This window comes from Corvus moneduloides, chromosome 19 (assembly GCF_009650955.1).
Source record: "Corvus moneduloides isolate bCorMon1 chromosome 19, bCorMon1.pri, whole genome shotgun sequence".
NCBI lineage: Eukaryota > Metazoa > Chordata > Aves > Passeriformes > Corvidae > Corvus > Corvus moneduloides.
Window position 1 is genome coordinate 607,696 of NC_045494.1, and position 16,661 is coordinate 624,356.

Here is a 16,661-nt window from a genome sequence, read left to right on the forward strand (position 1 = left end):
CCGTGTGCGTGTCCGGCTGTCAAAGGCTGGAGCCCGGTGGGGCTGTGCTGGCCGTGGTGCCCTCGGGGCTGGGAACGGCCTCGGCGCTGCCAGCATGGGGCAAGGTCCTGTGCCGGGGCCCGCTGCACCCTCCGGGATCCCGGGCCCCGCACCGGCTCTGCGGAGCCGCTGGCACGTGCCGCCTCCGCTGCCCGTCCGCGGCCCCGGAGCACAAACGGCTGAGGCGGCCGCTCCGGGAGCGCACATAGTTAAGGCGGCCGCGGACGCACATCTGGCGGGGGAGGGCTGCGAGCCTCGTCCCGCGCCTCGCTGCCTCCTGCGCTTCTAAAAAGTGTATTTCCGCCCGGGCCGAGCGAGGAGAGGCGGCTCCGGAGCGGGAGGCAGCGATCGGCCGTGGGCAGGCTCCGCGCTGACCCGGGCGATGCTCTAGGGCAGCAAAGGCAGCGCCGCGGAGGGAGAGGCCCTGCCCCAGAGGTAGGTGGGGGGCAGCTTTGGGAGGGCGCCGCAGCCCTGACGATCCGGCCCGGAGCTGCAGCGCGCTGTGCGCCCTTCTGCGGGCGCGGTGCCCAGGCACCGGGAGGCGGCTCCGCCTCGCCAGGGGCTCGGTGTCCTGGCTCACGATCAGCGAGGCGGACCGGTCCCTGTGCCCCCCCAGTCGAGTGAGGCCCTCGCCCTGCCTGCGAAGGAGCAGTGGGGACCACACGGCTGAGCCTCACAGGAGTCTGAGGGCACAGCCCGACCCACGGCGGCTCTGGGAGGACACAGATCCCCCCCAGCCCTGCCCCACCTGCGTTCCCAAAAAACCCATCGCTACGAACACATCAAGCCCATGCCGGGCCACCTTCGGCATCTCTGTGGGGGTCACAGTGGCCGTTGGGGTCCCCAGCACAACGTCTTGCTGGTGCTACAGGAGCTGGAGGGCTGCAACTACCCCATGGTCCTTCCCCACATCTGCCCCATGCAGCCCCTGCTCTGCTGCCTGCCGGGTCTGCCCTGCTCCAGGGAAAAAAAAAAGGTCTCTGCAACCATTCCAGCATCTGCAGCAGAAACTGGGGGACCTGGCCCACCAGCAGGACCCCAGAGGCACAGTGGTTGTGGTGCAGGGAAGTTGGTATCCACCATCCTGAAGGGAGAGGGTGAGATGGGAAGGCAGGTCCTGCTGCCTCCACACCACCCCAAGCCCCTCATCCCTCCCCTAGGGCTTGTTCCGTTTCATCCTAGCCTTTATCTCCACCTGGAATGTATTTTGGGATGTTTCGATTGCAGTCCCAAGGCTTCTGCAGCCACTGAGTTTAAATCTCTGACTGCTCCTGGAGAGCATCCAACCCCGATGGAAAACCCGCGTCCTTCGGCAGGGCCGTGTGTGCCTGTGCGCAGGCGGGCACCTCCCGCCCAGCACACCCGAGGGGTGCAGGGGGGACACGCCGGGGGCCCAGCGAACCCCGTGTGCTGCTGACAGCACCCTGCACCCACCGCACACTCGCCTCTGCTCCCAGCAGCCTGGGAAGCACTGCCTTCCACCATGGGAACTTCCTGGTGAAGGGTTTCTCCTCCTAGAGCAGTTCCCTGTGACACTCTGTTTTCCCCAGGGCCAAGCCTGCTCCATGTCCCAGAGGAAAGCCTGGTTTGATGGTCCCAGAGCTGAGGGAACGCCACAGGCTTCCCAAACCCCCGGCTGGCCCGTGCCATGTCCAGTGCTGTGCGTCTGGTGCAGCCGGAGGCCAGACAGGGTGAGCAGAGCCAGGGCCAAGGCTCCCCTGGGTGACAGCTGCTCACAAGCCCCTGGCTGGCCTCCTCCATGTCTCTATCCATGGATCCACTTCTCCCCTGCCTCCCTCCACACCTGGCAGCACGAAACAACGGGGTGAGAGATGGAGAGACAGAGGCACCCGGAAGTGTATGAAGGCCAGGCCCTCGGCAGAGGGTTTGAGCAGCAGGAAAAGCCCTTTGGAACCTTTCCCGATCCCTCCGCCCCCTCCCAGCTCCAGTGACTCATAATCCAGGCATCCGCCCCCGGCCTCAAACGCCCTCCGCACCCCGCTGCGGCGGTCCCCAGACCCCACACCCGGGGACAACGGTGACAGCCACCCATCACTGACTGGCGACCCCGGGGCTCTGAGAGCAGGCGTTCACCAAAACAACAGGATTCTGCCTCAAAATCATTAATGGCCTGGCTCAGCTGCAGAACACAGGACAGGGCTGTGAGGGCCCTTTGCGCCTTGGGACCGGTGCTCTGGCATGCTGGCAGAGCCAGGCGGTGCCATGGGAGGTGTTTGGGAGGGGAGAACAGCAAATGCCACACCCATATCCCGACCCAGGGAGGCACCTGGCTGGGACAGGAGCCTGCGTAGCAGCCATCCCCATCCCGGCAGGCTCCGTGACCCAGCACCACCTCTGACCCTGCTGCCACGGGATGCCCAGCTCTGGGCAGTGCTACACCCCTGTTTGGCCAAGGCTGTCCTGGTGTCTCGGGGCCAAAGGGCAAGGTGCTGCGTGCCCGGCCCCACGTCTCCAGCAGATACGGTTTTGATAATGTGGGGAGGGGCCACAAAGTGCCCGGGCTGGGCCACAGTCCCACCACCACTGCAAATATTGGTTTTGGCCCCATACAGGATGTGGGCTCTCAGAAAGGTTTCTCCCTGTGGCAGCCAGCTCCCAGGTAGGGCTGCCGGCCCACATTCCTCTTTCTGGAGGAGAGGGTCTTGTCCCCTTGCAAACCCCTCGGCTGGCAGCCCCCAGGCCACTGGAGCCCCTCGCAGGAGTGGGGTGCAGACACCCTCTCTGGGCCCAGCTGGGGTCCCACACACAGGCAGGGTTGCACCCTGATATTTGCCCCATGGCATCTAGAGCTGTCTGTAATTTTTCAGGTGCTGACACCCTAAATTGCTGCTCTTGGGCATCCATGGGAGGCAGCTGAAGTCAGGCTGAGCAGGAGCAGCAGCGCTTGGTCCAGGACTTGGCCGGTCAGAAGCTGCTGCTCTGCTCCACTCTCAGCTCCCAAGGTAATCTCCTCTGCCGTATGTGCCAGGGTTCAGGGGCTGCAAGGCTGCAGCCTCATGTTGGTGAGCCCAGAGCCCCCTAACTGCCCCAACGTGGGTCTCCCGAGGTGCTCACTGGGGTGACACTGTGTCCCACAGCCCAGCTGGAAGCCTGGGGCTATGCAGTGTCCCAGGAAAGCTTGGGGCATGGCTGGGCTGGGCATTTCCTCATGCCTGTCCCCCTCAGCTGTCCCTGGCACCTCACAGGGCACTGCCAAGGCATGGAGGGGCTGTGGGTGCATGGTGTCCTGCTCATCTTCCTGCTGCCCTGCCCTGTGGGGAGCCAGACCAGCTCCATCCCTGACCAACGATGGTGGACAGACCCCAATGAGGCCCCATCCCAGCACCAAGCTGCCAGGTGAGGGGACCCCAGAGCCAGGGTGCTCTGCAGCAGGGGCCAGGGCAGCCCTGACACCGCAGAGGGCCCCCGCCCCACCATAGCTCCCTGTTGTGCTTTGCTTTCTGCCTTGCCAGGGCCACACAGGAGCAGAAGGCTGACGGTGCCCAGGAGGAGCTGCGCCCACAGCCCCGCTGTGTCCGCTGCTGCCCCCCACCCGAAAAGCGCTTCTACCCCCAGTACCAGCCCTTGCCTCAGATCAACATGACCATCCTGAAAGGTGAGGGCTGGCAGGACCCTACGCTGTGTTGTCGGCATTGCCCCAATTCCAGTGCTGTGCTGGCTCACAGTGCCAGCTCTTGCACAGACTGGCAGTGAGAAACTGGGGTGGTGCCAGTGGTCCCATGCCCTGCACAGACAGAGGGCAGGAGCCACACTGGGGTGTGAACAGCCCCTGCTCTGGTGGCCTCTGGGCAGCAGCATCAGAGCCTGGGGAGGGGCAGGCGCAGGACTGGTGGGTCCCTGCTCCCCCTATCCGTCTCTGGGGAAGGGGCTTTCAGGGCGCTGGGTTCAGTGCTGGCGCCTGCCTGACAGCCCAACTCTCCCTCCTGCTCTGCCCAGGAGAGAAGGGGGACCGCGGTGAGCGTGGCATGCAGGGCAAGTTCGGCAAGACAGGGGTGGCCGGGAGCAGGGGCCATGCAGGGCCCAAGGGACAGAAGGGCAGCATGGGTGCCCCCGGGGAGCGCTGCAAGAGCCACTACGCCGCCTTCTCCGTGGGCCGCAAGAAACCCCTGCACAGTAACGACTACTACCAGACCCTCATCTTCGACACGGAGTTTGTCAACCTCTACGACCACTTCAACATGTTCACGGGCAAGTTTTACTGCTACATCCCCGGGATCTACTACTTCAGCCTCAATGTGCACACCTGGAACCAGAAGGAGACGTACCTGCACATCATGCGCAACGGGGCGGAGGTGGTGATCCTCTACGCCCAGGTGAGCGACCGCAGCATCATGCAGAGCCAGAGCGTCATGCTGGAGCTGAAGGAGCAGGATGAGGTCTGGGTGCGGCTCTACAAGGGCGAGCGTGAGAACGCTGTCTTCAGCGATGAGTACGACACTTACATCACCTTCAGCGGCCACCTCATCAAGTACAGTGGGGACCCCTGAGCACCAGGCCCCTCCTGCTCCTCACGTGCCAGGCCAGGTGGCCAAGGAGCCCCTGTCCCTCTCATCCCAGGAGTGCCACGCCTATTATGCTGTTAGTCACCCTAGTGCCATTACCCCCAGCAGCTGCACCAGCGTGTGAATTCCCTCACTCCAGCGCCTCAAGGCCAACCAGACACAGCTGGAAGAGTTGGAGCAATTTTAAGCCCCTGCCACATTAGTGAACAGGCAGCAGCTGCTCACCTGGGGTGGGCAGGGGGCTCAGTCCCTCTCCCCACTCCAGAGCTGGGTTTGCCAGGCACAGCCTGTCATGGCACTGGCTGAGCTGGCACCAGCAGAACCTGGTGTGACTGCTGGTGCCCCGGTGTGAGGACGGGCAGACACTTGCACTGTGTTCCTCCTCGCACCAGGCCGTGCTCCCCGGCTGGAATGGGCAGAAGGTGCTCAGCGCCATCAGGAAAGGCAACAAACCACTACAGGTCCTCTTTCCTTCCGCAGTGCAGGTGTTGCAGTGGGGGGCTGGGTACCCCGGCGGGGAGTGAACAGCGTCACTTCCCTCTGCAGATCCGTCACTGCTCGCCGCAGCCTCTGCTCAGGAAGGGCTCACTCCCCACCAGCAGCCCTGGGTGGGGGGCCTTCAGCCTCAGCCACTTCCTCTTCCATTAGGTTATCTGCTGGCCAGGCCTCATGTTTGCGTAGATGCAGCAGTAGTGTGGGCCAGCATGCTGACCCCCCCATTCAGCTCGTGCCACATTAAACACCCCACATTTCCAGCCTTGCTCACACCCTCGGTGTCCTCTTGCTTTGTCTGTGTGGAGGGACTCAGGGCAGGCTTCTGTTCCAGGGGTGCAGGGGCTCCCTGAGAGCTGTGGGCTGGCATGGTGCTGCTGAGCTGGGGTGGAGAGGGAAGAACAAACTGTCCCTGGAGAGCCGGGAGACCTGTGCCAGGCACTGCAGGGGCCAGCTGTGCCCCAAGGGCCAGGAGCTGAGTGCAGTGACAGAACTGTCAGCCTGGGAACGGGACAGGCTGGGAAGGGTGGCAGGGTTGTCAGGAGTCCAGGTTATCTGGCACATCCTCAGAGAGGAGATAGGTCTGGGATGAAGCTGGGTGTCAGGGTCTGGATTGGTGCGTCCGTGGCTGGGCTGAGCAGGGCTGCAGCTGGAAACCAGCACCCCAAGCACAGGAGGGAGGGGAACAGGCTGGGGGGACTGAAGATGACCTTAAATAGAGCCCTGGCCCCACATGTGGGGAGAAGGTGGATGGTGGGGGCCAAGTGAGGCTGGTCAGGCTATTCACTGCTGTGCCTGTGGGGTGGGGGCATCAGCCCAGGGCCCTAGCCCTGTCCGATGGCATGGGCAAAGCTCCTTGGCCACACTGGCCCCTGGGCCCAGGTACCATCTCCAGCCCAGACTGCACAGCAGGGCCTGGTATAGACACAGGTTGCATCTCAGCACACGGATTCCCATTCTGGGACACATGTTCTAGCCCAGGACACACAATCCATTCAGAGGCCTGTAGTTTCTTCCCGGGACATGCAGCCCTTCCCAGGGCACACGTTCCATCCATGGACACAAAATCCATCCCAAGATACGTGGCCCTGTCGCAGGACACTCAGCCCATCTCGGCACACATGTCCCATCCCAGCACACACGTCCTTATCCCACCACACGCGGCCCGTCCCAGGACACGTCCCACTCCGGGGCACGGGCGCGGGCGGGGCCGGGGGCGGTGCGGGGCCGGGGCGGGCGGAGCTCCGGGGCCGCGCCCCCGGGAGAGCCGGGCCCGGCGGCGGCGGCGGCGGCGCCGTCAGTGCGGCAGCGGCGGCGGCGGCGGCGGCAGCGCCATGGCGGAGGCGCCGGAGGGGCCCGCGCGGCGCGGGAGGAGAACGGGAACCGAGGCCGGGGCCGGGGCGGAGGAGCCGGCGGAGGCGGAGGCGGAGCGGGCCGGGCGGCGGCGGCGGAGGTGGATGGCGGCGACCGGGGCCGAGGCCGCGATCGTGTCCGGGATCGGGATGGGGACGGGGACGGGGACCGGCACCAGGACCGGGATGGGGATCGGGACCGGGACCTGGATGGGGATCGGGACTGGGACCGTGATGGGGACCGGTGCCGGGGCTGGCAGGGCCCGGTTGGCGCTGGCCGCGGTGCTGGCCCAGCCCGGCCCTCACCCACCTCCCGGGGCAGCTTCCAGCCGGCGGCGGACATCCAGGGAACCACTGTCCTGCACGACACCATCAGCGACCGCCCGCAGCCCCTGCCAGGTGAGGCACCGTGAGGAGGGCCCGCCGGGATGGGCACGGTGTCGGCACGGTACCGAGCTGCACGGCAGTGCTCACGGCTGACCCTGTCCTGTCTCCCCATCGTTCCTAGCAAGGTACTTCGACACGAAGACGACGGAGCCCATCAGCTTCTTCTTGTCCGGACTGGAGGAACTGCTGGCCTGGCAGCCCAACAGCAATGACGAGTTCAACGTGTCAGCCGTGCCTCTGGCCAAGCGCCAGCCCCCACTCCACAGCAGGAGGCCCCGGACACTGGTGTGCCATGACATGCGTGGCGGCTACTTGGAGGACAGGTACGTGCTAGGTGTGACAAGGAGCTACGAAGGGAGGTGTGACAGAGGAGCTCAATGTCTCAAACCCCAAGGCACTTCTGTTTCTGCCTGACACGTCTCCTGCCGGCTCAGCCGCAGGTGAGCAGGGATGGGGTGTTTGGCTCTTGGCACCAGTGCTTGGGGAGCCTTGCTTGGGTTGGGATGTTCAGAGGTGGCTCAGTGCCACAGCTCTGCCCAGCTCCCGGCTGTGAGTCAGGCTCCTACCCTGCCCAACAGCATCCCTCGGCATCCTTCCTGCACTGCCCAACCCTCTTCCCTCTCTGCAGGTTCATCCAGGGCTCGGCCACACGCAACCCCTATGTCTTCTACCACTGGCGCTACATCGACATCTTTGTCTACTTCAGCCACCACACTGTCACCATCCCGCCCGTGGTCTGGACCAATGCAGCACACCGGAACGGTGTCCCTGTGCTGGGTGAGGGCAGGGCTGAGCCTGGGCCAGCCCCAGGAGTGAGGTGGATTCACCAGGACGTGCGGCTGACGCTGCCCTCGCTGCCTCCCCAGGCACATTCATCACGGAGTGGACAGATGGGGAGAAGCTGTGTGAGGCGTTCCTGGCCGGTGGGGAGGAGGCCTACGGCACCGTGGCCGAGCAGCTGGCCCGCATTGCCCAGCACTACCGCTTCGATGGCTGGCTGGTCAACATAGAGAACACGCTGAGCGTGAGTCATGGGGGCCCTGCTCACCTCCCTGCCTCTCCCTGCCCACCTCTCTGCCTCTCCCTGCCCACCTCTCTGCCTTTGTGCTGTTCCCATGGGGAGCGCCCCACCCTGTGCCCTCACCCACCTATGCCTGCTCTCTCCTGACAGGCGGCAGCGGTGGGGAACCTGCCGCTCTTCCTGCGGGACCTGACAGCACAGGTGCACAGCGCCGTGCCAGGAGGACTGGTGATCTGGTATGACAGCGTCCTGAAGGATGGCACTCTGAAGTGGCAGAATGAGCTGAACGATGAGAATAGGTGAGGCTGGCAAAACTGTCCCGAGCAGGGGGCATGAGCCCACCCCGAACTCAGCATGGCAGCGGTCAGGCACAACCTGCCTGGCCCTTGGTAAGGTCGTGTGCGGCCACAGTGTCTACCCTGCCACTCTGATCATTGTCCCCAGGATGTTCTTTGATGCCTGTGATGGGCTGTTCACCAACTACAACTGGAAGGAGGAGCAGCTGCAGCGCACGCAACAACTTGCCGGGCCACGCCAAAACGACATCTATGTCGGCGTTGATGTCTTTGCCCGTGGGGATGTGATTGGTGGTGGCTTTGACACTGACAAGGTGGGTGTGACAAGGCTGGGCCAGAGTGTGACCCTGGACCTGCCTCGGTACAGGGCTCTGAGCTCCCACTGATGGCCCTGGGCTGCTAACCTGGGGATGAACTGGTGAGGAGTGAGGGATCCCAGAGCTGCTGGCTGTGCATGAAGAGGGAGCTGGAGGATCCCAGTGCTGCCATCCCTGGAGAGGGAGATGGTGCAGCACATCCCTGTGGTGTCCTGCCCCACCACGGGGCCAGTGGAACCTGGGGGGAACAGAGACAGGACAGGTGGCAAGGTGACTACGTGGCCTGGCCCATGCTGCTCACCACTCATTTCTGCAGTCCCTGCGCCTGATCCGGCAGTATGGCCTCTCCGCAGCCATCTTCGCTCCTGGCTGGGTCTATGAGCACCTGGGGAAGGAAAACTTCCTGCAGAACGAGAACAGGTGAGGGCAGCAGGGCGGGTGTTGGGGGAGGAACGGGGCTAGGAGTGCCCTGGGGTGGTGGTACACAGCTACCGGGACACTGTGGCTGTCAGGACACCATGGCTGCTGGCCAGGAGCCAGCTGGCCCCATTCTGCCCCAGCCAAGGCGATACCTGAGGCCGTGCAGGGCAGCGACCATAACACGGCTCTCTGCCCTGATGCCCACCTTTGCCTCCAGGTTCTGGGGCTCGCTGGCTGAATACCTGCCCACGCACAGCATTTGCACACTGCCCCTCACCACCTCCTTCAGCCTGGGCATGGGCACCAGCACGTTCCTGGATGGGAAGGTGGGTGCAGGGTGACAACTCTGCTCTGGTTGGACTGAGCTGGGCTGAGCAGGGGTGTCCCTGCTCTCGGCTCCCCCAGCTCAGCTCTCCCTGTGCTGTAGGATGAAGAGTCTGGGCCCTGGTATGACCTGAGCGCGCAGGACATCCAGCCACTGTACCCAGAACTCCAGGGCAGGCTGAGCACCAGCTGCTGCCTGCAGGACGCCTGGTGCGGGGGCAGCTCCCTGCAGCTGCAGGGGACCATCCCCCCCGGCGAGGAGCGCGTGGCTGTCCGGTGAGTTGGGGCGAAGCCCTTTGCCCCCTCCTCAGCACTGGGCTGGCACCATGTCGGCATGACATGGCCTGCATGGCCTGAGCTGTGTGGCCCTGGGGCCTTGTGGCGTGCATGCCCAGGCTCTGCCCACACTGCCCAGCACACCTAACCCAATGCATGTTCTCTTTGTCTCTCTGTCTCTGTCTCTCTCTGGGTGGATTTGGGGTCATCAGCCTCTTCTCTTTGCAGATGCCGGCCCCTCCCAAGCTCTTCCTGACCCTGCTCTACAAGCTGGAGGGGCCACAGCCTGATGACTTCACAGTGGCACTGGAGGTCACCACCTGGGACTCAGGGATCTGCCTTGAGGGCAACCCCACCTCCCTGCCCGGTGAGGACCCTGTCCCCCTGTGCTCTCTGCAGTGAGCATCTGCTGTGGAGTGTGGGACTAGCTCAGTCCCTCGCCCCCTGACCTGGGTCCCTCTGGCAGAGCCCAACGGCCGGCACTACCCCCGGTTCCTGCCGGCACCGCCACCCGGCCTCGCCAAGCTGCTCGCCGCCTGCCACCGTGGCTCCCATGGCTGGACCAGCCGGTGAGTGCCCTGCCTACATCGTGCGTCCGCAGGCAGGCATGGGATGCCAGGGCTCCCTGGCACCATTCCTGCTCTGCCTCTTCCCTCTCAGGTGCTATGAGCTGGAGCTGCAGGACTGCAGCCTACGAGACCTCTCTGTGATTGTGTCCCGCCAGCAGCCCAGCCTGGAGGAGACGTCCTTCACCTGCCTCCTCGGGGAGGTCCGGGTGAGTGCCTGCCACTGCTGGGTGGAGACACCTGCCCTGGTGCCACCCTTGTGCTGGGAAGGTGGGTGGGTGCCTGCCCTGACCCTGACCAGTCCTGTGGTTCCCTCGCAGGTGCTGGACATGGCCAGCATGGCAGCCTCCCCAGCGCAGGTGCACAACGTGCTGGCCTCGCAGCTCTGGTGGCAGGAGGGCCCTGAGCCTGAGCAGCTCTCGCTCAGCCTCACCCTGCGCTGGTCCTTCCCGCCCGGCTGTGCCAGATGGTTCCGTGTCCTGAGCCAGGGTGCCCAGTGCCGCCTGGGCCAGACAGCACCGCAGCTGCTGGGGCTGGCCCAGGGCTGCCTGTTCCGTGCTGTGGGGCTGTCGGTGCTGCGCCCAGCGCCTGGAGAGTCCTGCCGGCTGGAGCTGCTGGTGGAGCCAATACTGCAGGATGAGCTGCCTGTGGACCCTGACCGCTGGGGCCGCCTCGTGCTGGTCTATTCTGCGCCAGGCAGCGGCACCAGCTCAGATGGGCATTAAAGCAACTGTGGTGCAGCTTGTGCCATGTCTCCTCCGTGTGGTGGGTGGGCTCTGGGTGGGGGACACAGAGGATGGAGGCTGCCTTTCATCACCCTGGGCTGGTGAGTCCCTCTTCTCCCACCCCTGTGGTTGTGCTCAGCCCTCACTTTGGGGGCCCACTGGGTGCTGGCCAGGACCCTGCAAGTGGCTGGCAGGGACCCCCAACATGTGTGGCCCCAGACTGGGGTACCTGCCCTGAGAACCCCACCAGCTCCTGTAGCTCTCACTGCCTCAAGCTGTCTGCCCACAGGCTGGGGATACTTGCCCTAAGATCCCAAGATGCCCAGCCACACCCCCTCCCCTCAGAGCTCAGCCTGATGGGGAGCTGCCAGCAGGGGCTCTGCAGCAGCCCCGAGGAGCAGCCCAGCATGGGTGGCCGCCGTGCTCATTAACGTGGACCCAGCCCAGCGCCACCAGCCTGCGCTGCCTCCCCTGAGCATCTTGTGAGGAGGAGAGAAAATTTATAGCAGCAATTATTTTCTCACAGTCTGGTGAGCAAGCAATTAGCAGGCAGGAGCAGGCAAGTGCTCCTGCAGGGGGGTCCCAAGCCCTGTCCCCAAACAATGCAAGCTCTGCCAGGGACACCAATGTCAGCAGTGGAGCTGCTGCTCCTGAGGCGGGGAAGGTGCTCAGGAACATATTACCTGATGGCTTGAAGAATGAAGGGCTTGGCCCAGCCAGGAGAGAGCTCCTCATGCAGCACCCTGCTCCCTCACCATGGCGAGGCTGGGAGCCCCAAGGGTCCCCCACTTGCCCACAGGCTGTGGCCCCCTGCCCAGCATGGCCAGATCCACTGTAGCAGCCACGGCCCCGCGCCCCTGCAGCGCAACCAGTCAAAACCTGAGTCGCCCTGGTTGAAGAAAGAAATCTTTATTAATAATTTCAATAATAATAATAATAATAATAATCCTTGTAATAATAATAATAGTAATAATAATAATAGTACTGTTTATTAGAATGGTCACACTTTGAAGCATACAGGACGGGCCGGCGCCAGCCCGCACGCCGGGGCGGCGCAGGGGTGCTGTAAGGGAGAAGCCAGTACAGCGATGGACGGAGCTTTGTACAGGGGGGCGGGGGCCAGGGCTATGTACACTGGGAATAGAAAAGGGGGAGCTCATCGCTGGGGCGTCGGGGGCGTCTGCAGACTATAAAGTGAGGTTCGAGGAGTGGCAGAGCCGTAAGGGCGCGGGACGACGCTGCACCCCGGGATGGGCTCCGCAGTGCCCCGTGCCACTGGGCACCGCACCCAGTGTGCCTGTGGCTGCAGCCCAGCCTTGCGGCTTGGGTGGGTCCCTTGTGGACGATGCAGTGGCCGAGACCCCACACCCCGGGCTGGGGGCATCCCGCCGCCTCAGGCAGGGACAGGTGGCCATGAGCGTGTCCCGTGCCGCAAAGCAAGCGGGAGTGGGACTGGGGCAGTGCCTGGCCCAGCTTTGGTCAGGGCTGCTCTGGGCAGGGTGGGAGCGCGGGTGGCAAGGATGGAGGGAGGAAGAAGGGGAAGGGGTCACAAGCGAGTTGCAAGCTCCTCTTAACAAAAGTTCCCTTTAAAAGGCAGAGGCTCGTCCCCTGCAATACCTCAGCACCGCGCCGCCGCCCCAGTTCCGCGCTGGAGCTGAGGCCTCGCACACTTGACACGCTGATGGCCGTCAGCGCCGGGGCTCGGGTGGCACAAAGCCAGGTCCCCACCCCGCCACCCGGTCCCACGAGCCGGGCAGGGCGCAGCGCTCTGCCGGCACCCCCAGCGCTGCTGCACCAGGGAAAGGAAGACGTGGTGCCCAGGCCCTGCACCTGGGCGGGTGAGGGCCCCGTGGACCCCTGCAGACCCTCACGCCTGCCTGCACCGGCTCCCTCCCTGCTGGGCTGTGGGGCCGGGGCGCTGGGGGTCCCTCCGGCGCATCCGACCGCCGGTGCTCGCCGCGGCTCCTCTGGGACTCGCGCACTCGGTGTGTGTGGACAGTTGGGACTCACTTGGCTGCTGCCGCTTGGCTTTGTTTCTTTTTTTTGTTGGTTTTTTTTTTGTTGGGTTTTTTTTTTTAAATTTTTGTTGCTTTGCTTTTAATTTTTATATTTTGGGGTTCTTTTTTTGTGTGTGTGTGGATATTTTTGCCCTTCCTGGTCCCAGAAGGAAACGGCCACGGGTTCACTACAACAGAAACAAGAGAGGCAGGTCTTTCACTGGAGCACTCAGGCTGAGCTGCTGGCCAGGGGGCACACGGGCACCATCCCGGCCCCCCGGCCCGCACCCAGCCCAGCCCACCACACTCAGCTCCGCAGAGCAGCACGGTCAGGCCAGAGCAGCGCTCCTGCCCGGGGGGCTGCCCCGGGATCCTGAACCCACCCCAGCCTCGTCAGTCCCCAGAGCTGGCACCAACCCCAGCTGGCTCCTCTCTCTCCTATGGGGGCAGAGGGGCTGCTTGGGGGCCTGCTGTCACCCCGAGCCCCAGCGCCTGTGGAGCAAGCATCCCTGCAGGCTGAGCACCCCCGCCTGCCTCGCGGGGGGATGAGCCCTCTGCACCCCAGCCAGGGCAGAGGGGGGACCCCACACCCCGGCTGTGGGAACAGGGTGCTGTTGGGGCTGAGGGCTGGCCCCACTCCCCGCGGTCCCTGGGGCAGGCAGATGGTGCAGGAGAGGCGGGCAGGCGGCAGGACGGAGCGGCTGAGGTAACCCTATGGGTGTGGGGTGCTGTGGCCCCACAGAGCCCGGCGCCAGCCCCGGCCACCCGGGCAGCACCCGCGGGTCCTCCGCAGGCTCGGCCTCGGCTCTGTCTGCCTGGTTTGGTTTGGTGCTAGTGAGCATCGGGGGCAGTGGTGGGGGGGCTGGGTCTGTCTTGCTAGTAGGGAGTGAAGCGGCTGTACCCTCCTCGGTATAGACTAGCCTGCAACATCAAAGATGAAAAAAAAGCCAATCAGTATTCAGAGATAGCCAAAGCCTAGATCTTCTCTTTTTTCTCTTCTTTTTTTTCCTCTTTCAAATGACACCAAATTGCTGCTGTCCTTGGGATGTGAGGGGCAGGCAGGGCCAAGGTGCCCAGTGCTGCCCGGGCTCTGTGGCAGCCATGGGTACTGCCCTGGGGCTCCCATACAGCCCCAGGGGCTGCCATATGCCTCCAATGTGTCACTGCTGTGCCATGCCTGCCAAGGAGCCTGCCCCCATCCCTGCTGTGGCACTGAGCTGAAAACCCCTAGGATGTAGTGCCCGTGGTCCCTCACTAGCAGCTGCCCAGGGCTGGGGGTGCCAAGGGAGTAAAAAAAGGCAGAAAAAGGCAGGCTGGCTTTGAGATCCCAGCCGTGAGTGCAATTTTTCATCTTTGATGCTGTCAGAGCTGGCCAAGAGCTGTGCTGCGTGAGGGGCTGCAGTGCTCCCCGTGTGTGGCTGCACGCGAGGCCCTGGGGACACTGTCCTGCACTGGGATGAGAGAGGGGGTCCTGGAACCTGACCAGGCAGCTGGTGTGGGGGGCAGGGTTAGGGTTAGGGTGGCGTGGGAAGTGGCGTGCATGGGCAGGACTGTGCAGGGAGTGAGGGGACGGTGGGGCAGAGGTGCAGGGTGGGAGTTTCCTCTCCTGCAGACAGAGCCAGGCAGGGGCCACGCCATTCCCACTCCCCTCCCACAGCCCCCGCACCTGCCCTGCGCCCCACGGGCTCTGTGGCTGCTGTGCCAGACCCCTCCCTGGGCTGTCTGCAGCCCCCCGGGAAGCAGAGGAAGGTCGAGGGGCTGCTCTTACCATGGTGCCAATGCTGTACGTGGCGGCAGGGCCGATGGTGTGGTGGTAGGGGTCTGCTGCTGCGTACACTCTGCCATAACTAGAAGCAAACACAGCAGTGGGTGTTAGTGACAACAGCTGGGGTCCTGTCTCCCCTCAGAGCCCTCCCTCCCAGCTGCACCTGGGAGCCCCCCAGGATCTCCCTGCTCCCCCTGCAGTGGTGCCAACCCTTTCCAGCCTAGCCCTGAGGGGAGCAAGGGGTCCCTGTTGGCAGGACGCCCTCCCCATGCCTGCCTCTGTCCTGTCCCACAGCACACAAAAGCTGGGGCTGTCAGAGTGGGCAGTGCAGGGGGTGACACGGAGCTCCCCAGGCGCGATGCCCGGTGCTTACCTGTCGCTGTACGCGGCTGCTGCTGCTGCGGGCTGGGCGTACCTGTAGGCAGCGTAGCCCCCCTGCAGGGAGGAGAGACTGGTCAAGGGGCTGCACCCACTGGGGGGTAGGGTTTGTGGCAGCTGGGTGCCCCATGGCACTGCACAGAGTAGTGGTGGGGCCCACGGGGAGCTGGTGCCAATGCCGCTGGGCATGCACCAGCCTCATTACCATTCCCCAGGGGCTTTCACAAACATTAACCTTAAAAAATTAAATTTCCAGAGAAGAGAATGTCACCTCCCCGCTCGCTTTAATGAGGTGTCACGTTAGATAAATCCTTCAGTGCCCGCCTGAAATATCGCTGCTGGGTCCTCAGACGTGGAGGTTAAACGCAGGTGTAAGGCACTGAGGCCGTAAATCCTGCATGGTACCAGCCCTGCAAGGGGGCTGGCAGGGGCACAGCACTGGGCACAGGCTCCTGTGTGGTGTGTGCCACCCACATCGTTCTGGAGGAGCTGTACTCTGTTCATGCTCTTGCTGCCTCCCAGGGGAAGGGGCTGGGGGGGCAGAGCCCACCACGGAGCCGCGTGATGCCGCTTGCCCCCTGCGCTGGCACGGGGTCCCCGCCATGGCCCAGCCCTGGACACAGTGTCACTTACGTAGATCTCAGCTCCGTAGAACCCATCCTGGTAGACGACCCTGGAAATGAGGCAGAGGCATCAGAGCCCAGCAAGTGCCCCTGGACGAGTCAAGGGGGGTAAGGGCAGTGACTCGGGGGGGGGCTGCCTCAGCACTGCAGCTGACTGGCAAGGAGTGGCTGTCCAGGCCCCAAAGGCATGTCTGGATTCTGGGCAGGGACCTGGGGACAAGCAGAGGGCACAGCCAAGGGCAGGGCGTGCCAGAGGAGGATCCCAGGGCAGGATCTCTGCTGGGAGCAGCCAAATGGCCACAGATGGCCATGGCTGTGTCTGTGGCCAGTGCCATCACAGCTGCATGTGCCAGGAGAGAGCTTCCTTTAAACCAACCATCCTGGCTGGAAAAACGTCCTGTGCCTTGGTGCACAGGAAGCTGGTGAGAGGGGTCACCCCGAGGGCAGCAGCCTGGGGCTGGGACAGAGCCTGTGGCCAGGCAGCTGCTGCAGGAGCTGCAGCCTGGTCCCAACGTGCGAGAGCCCGGCGATGCCAATGCAGAGCCGGAGCAGCACATGGGCAGCCCCCACGGGTACTCACGCGCCGTAGGTGGGGATGGGCGGTGGCGGCGGCGCGGCCCGGAAGGTGTTGTAGACGGCACGTCCTCGACCCCGTAGGTGCGCCCCTCGGTAGGCCACGGCCGTTCCCGTGGTGGGGTATGGGAACCCCGTTACTGCAGGACGGAGGGGACACCTGTGGGCTTTCCACAGCAGGTCCACACAGCCCCCACAGGGCATCTGTGGCAGAGCCCACCCCTGTACCCTCAGCCTGGCAGGGACATGGCCCTGTGGGGATGCTGGGCAAGGGGATAGGATAGGGGGAACTCTCCAGGCAGGAGCGAAGGACAGGGACAGGGGCCAGGGGCTGCTCACTGCACAGAGCAGTGGCAGACACAGCACAGAGCTGACATTTGGGAGGAACCCGCAGGAGGTACTGCTGCAGCCTGACATTACCTGCGTAGAATTCGGGGCCGTAGACTGCTCCCACCACTGGGTTCAGCTTCCAGCCTGTGGGCAGGGAGAGCTGGTGAGGACAGGGCACTGTCTCCATGGTGCTCTGAGGGACAACAGCCCTGTCCCCAGGCAGGAGGAGGGCACAGGGGGCTGCACTCCTGCACTGG

General features: G+C 64.1%; 3 protein-coding genes across 17 annotated transcripts in view; 2 read left to right on the forward strand and 1 right to left on the reverse strand.

Annotated features, from left to right (window-relative positions):
- Positions 1-286: 286 nt before the first annotated feature.
- On the forward strand, positions 287-5,329 carry C1QTNF1 (C1q and TNF related 1). The gene is made up of 5 exons (XM_032129469.1): positions 287-474; positions 2,868-3,002; positions 3,246-3,396; positions 3,513-3,655; positions 3,997-5,329. The coding sequence occupies exons 3-5, from the start codon at positions 3,260-3,262 to the stop codon at positions 4,545-4,547; spliced, it is 831 nt and encodes a 276-aa protein (XP_031985360.1). The 5' UTR covers positions 287-474; positions 2,868-3,002; positions 3,246-3,259; the 3' UTR covers positions 4,548-5,329.
- A 1,059-nt stretch (positions 5,330-6,388) lies between these two features.
- Positions 6,389-10,758, forward strand: ENGASE (endo-beta-N-acetylglucosaminidase). The gene is made up of 14 exons (XM_032129413.1): positions 6,389-6,507; positions 6,729-6,805; positions 6,915-7,116; positions 7,422-7,570; positions 7,660-7,817; positions 7,965-8,113; positions 8,259-8,424; positions 8,744-8,847; positions 9,065-9,173; positions 9,275-9,447; positions 9,660-9,814; positions 9,914-10,016; positions 10,108-10,222; positions 10,334-10,758. The coding sequence occupies exons 1-14, from the start codon at positions 6,389-6,391 to the stop codon at positions 10,736-10,738; spliced, it is 2,184 nt and encodes a 727-aa protein (XP_031985304.1). The 3' UTR covers positions 10,739-10,758.
- An 873-nt stretch (positions 10,759-11,631) lies between these two features.
- The window catches only part of RBFOX3 (RNA binding fox-1 homolog 3), a 141,212-nt gene continuing 136,182 nt past the window's right edge, over positions 11,632-16,661 (reverse strand). For 13 of the 15 annotated variants that reach the window (XM_032129453.1, XM_032129459.1, XM_032129461.1 and 10 more), the window contains 6 exons: positions 16,495-16,548; positions 16,082-16,214; positions 15,512-15,551; positions 14,874-14,935; positions 14,504-14,582; positions 11,632-13,656 (listed from right to left, as the gene is read on the reverse strand). In XM_032129453.1, the coding sequence (XP_031985344.1) occupies positions 13,612-13,656; positions 14,504-14,582; positions 14,874-14,935; positions 15,512-15,551; positions 16,082-16,214; positions 16,495-16,548 (413 nt within the window). In that variant the 3' untranslated portion in view covers positions 11,632-13,611. The remainder of the gene's footprint in view (positions 13,657-14,503; positions 14,583-14,873; positions 14,936-15,511; positions 15,552-16,081; positions 16,215-16,494; positions 16,549-16,661) is intronic. The other 2 variants (XM_032129468.1, XM_032129462.1) reach the window with 1 other exon arrangement.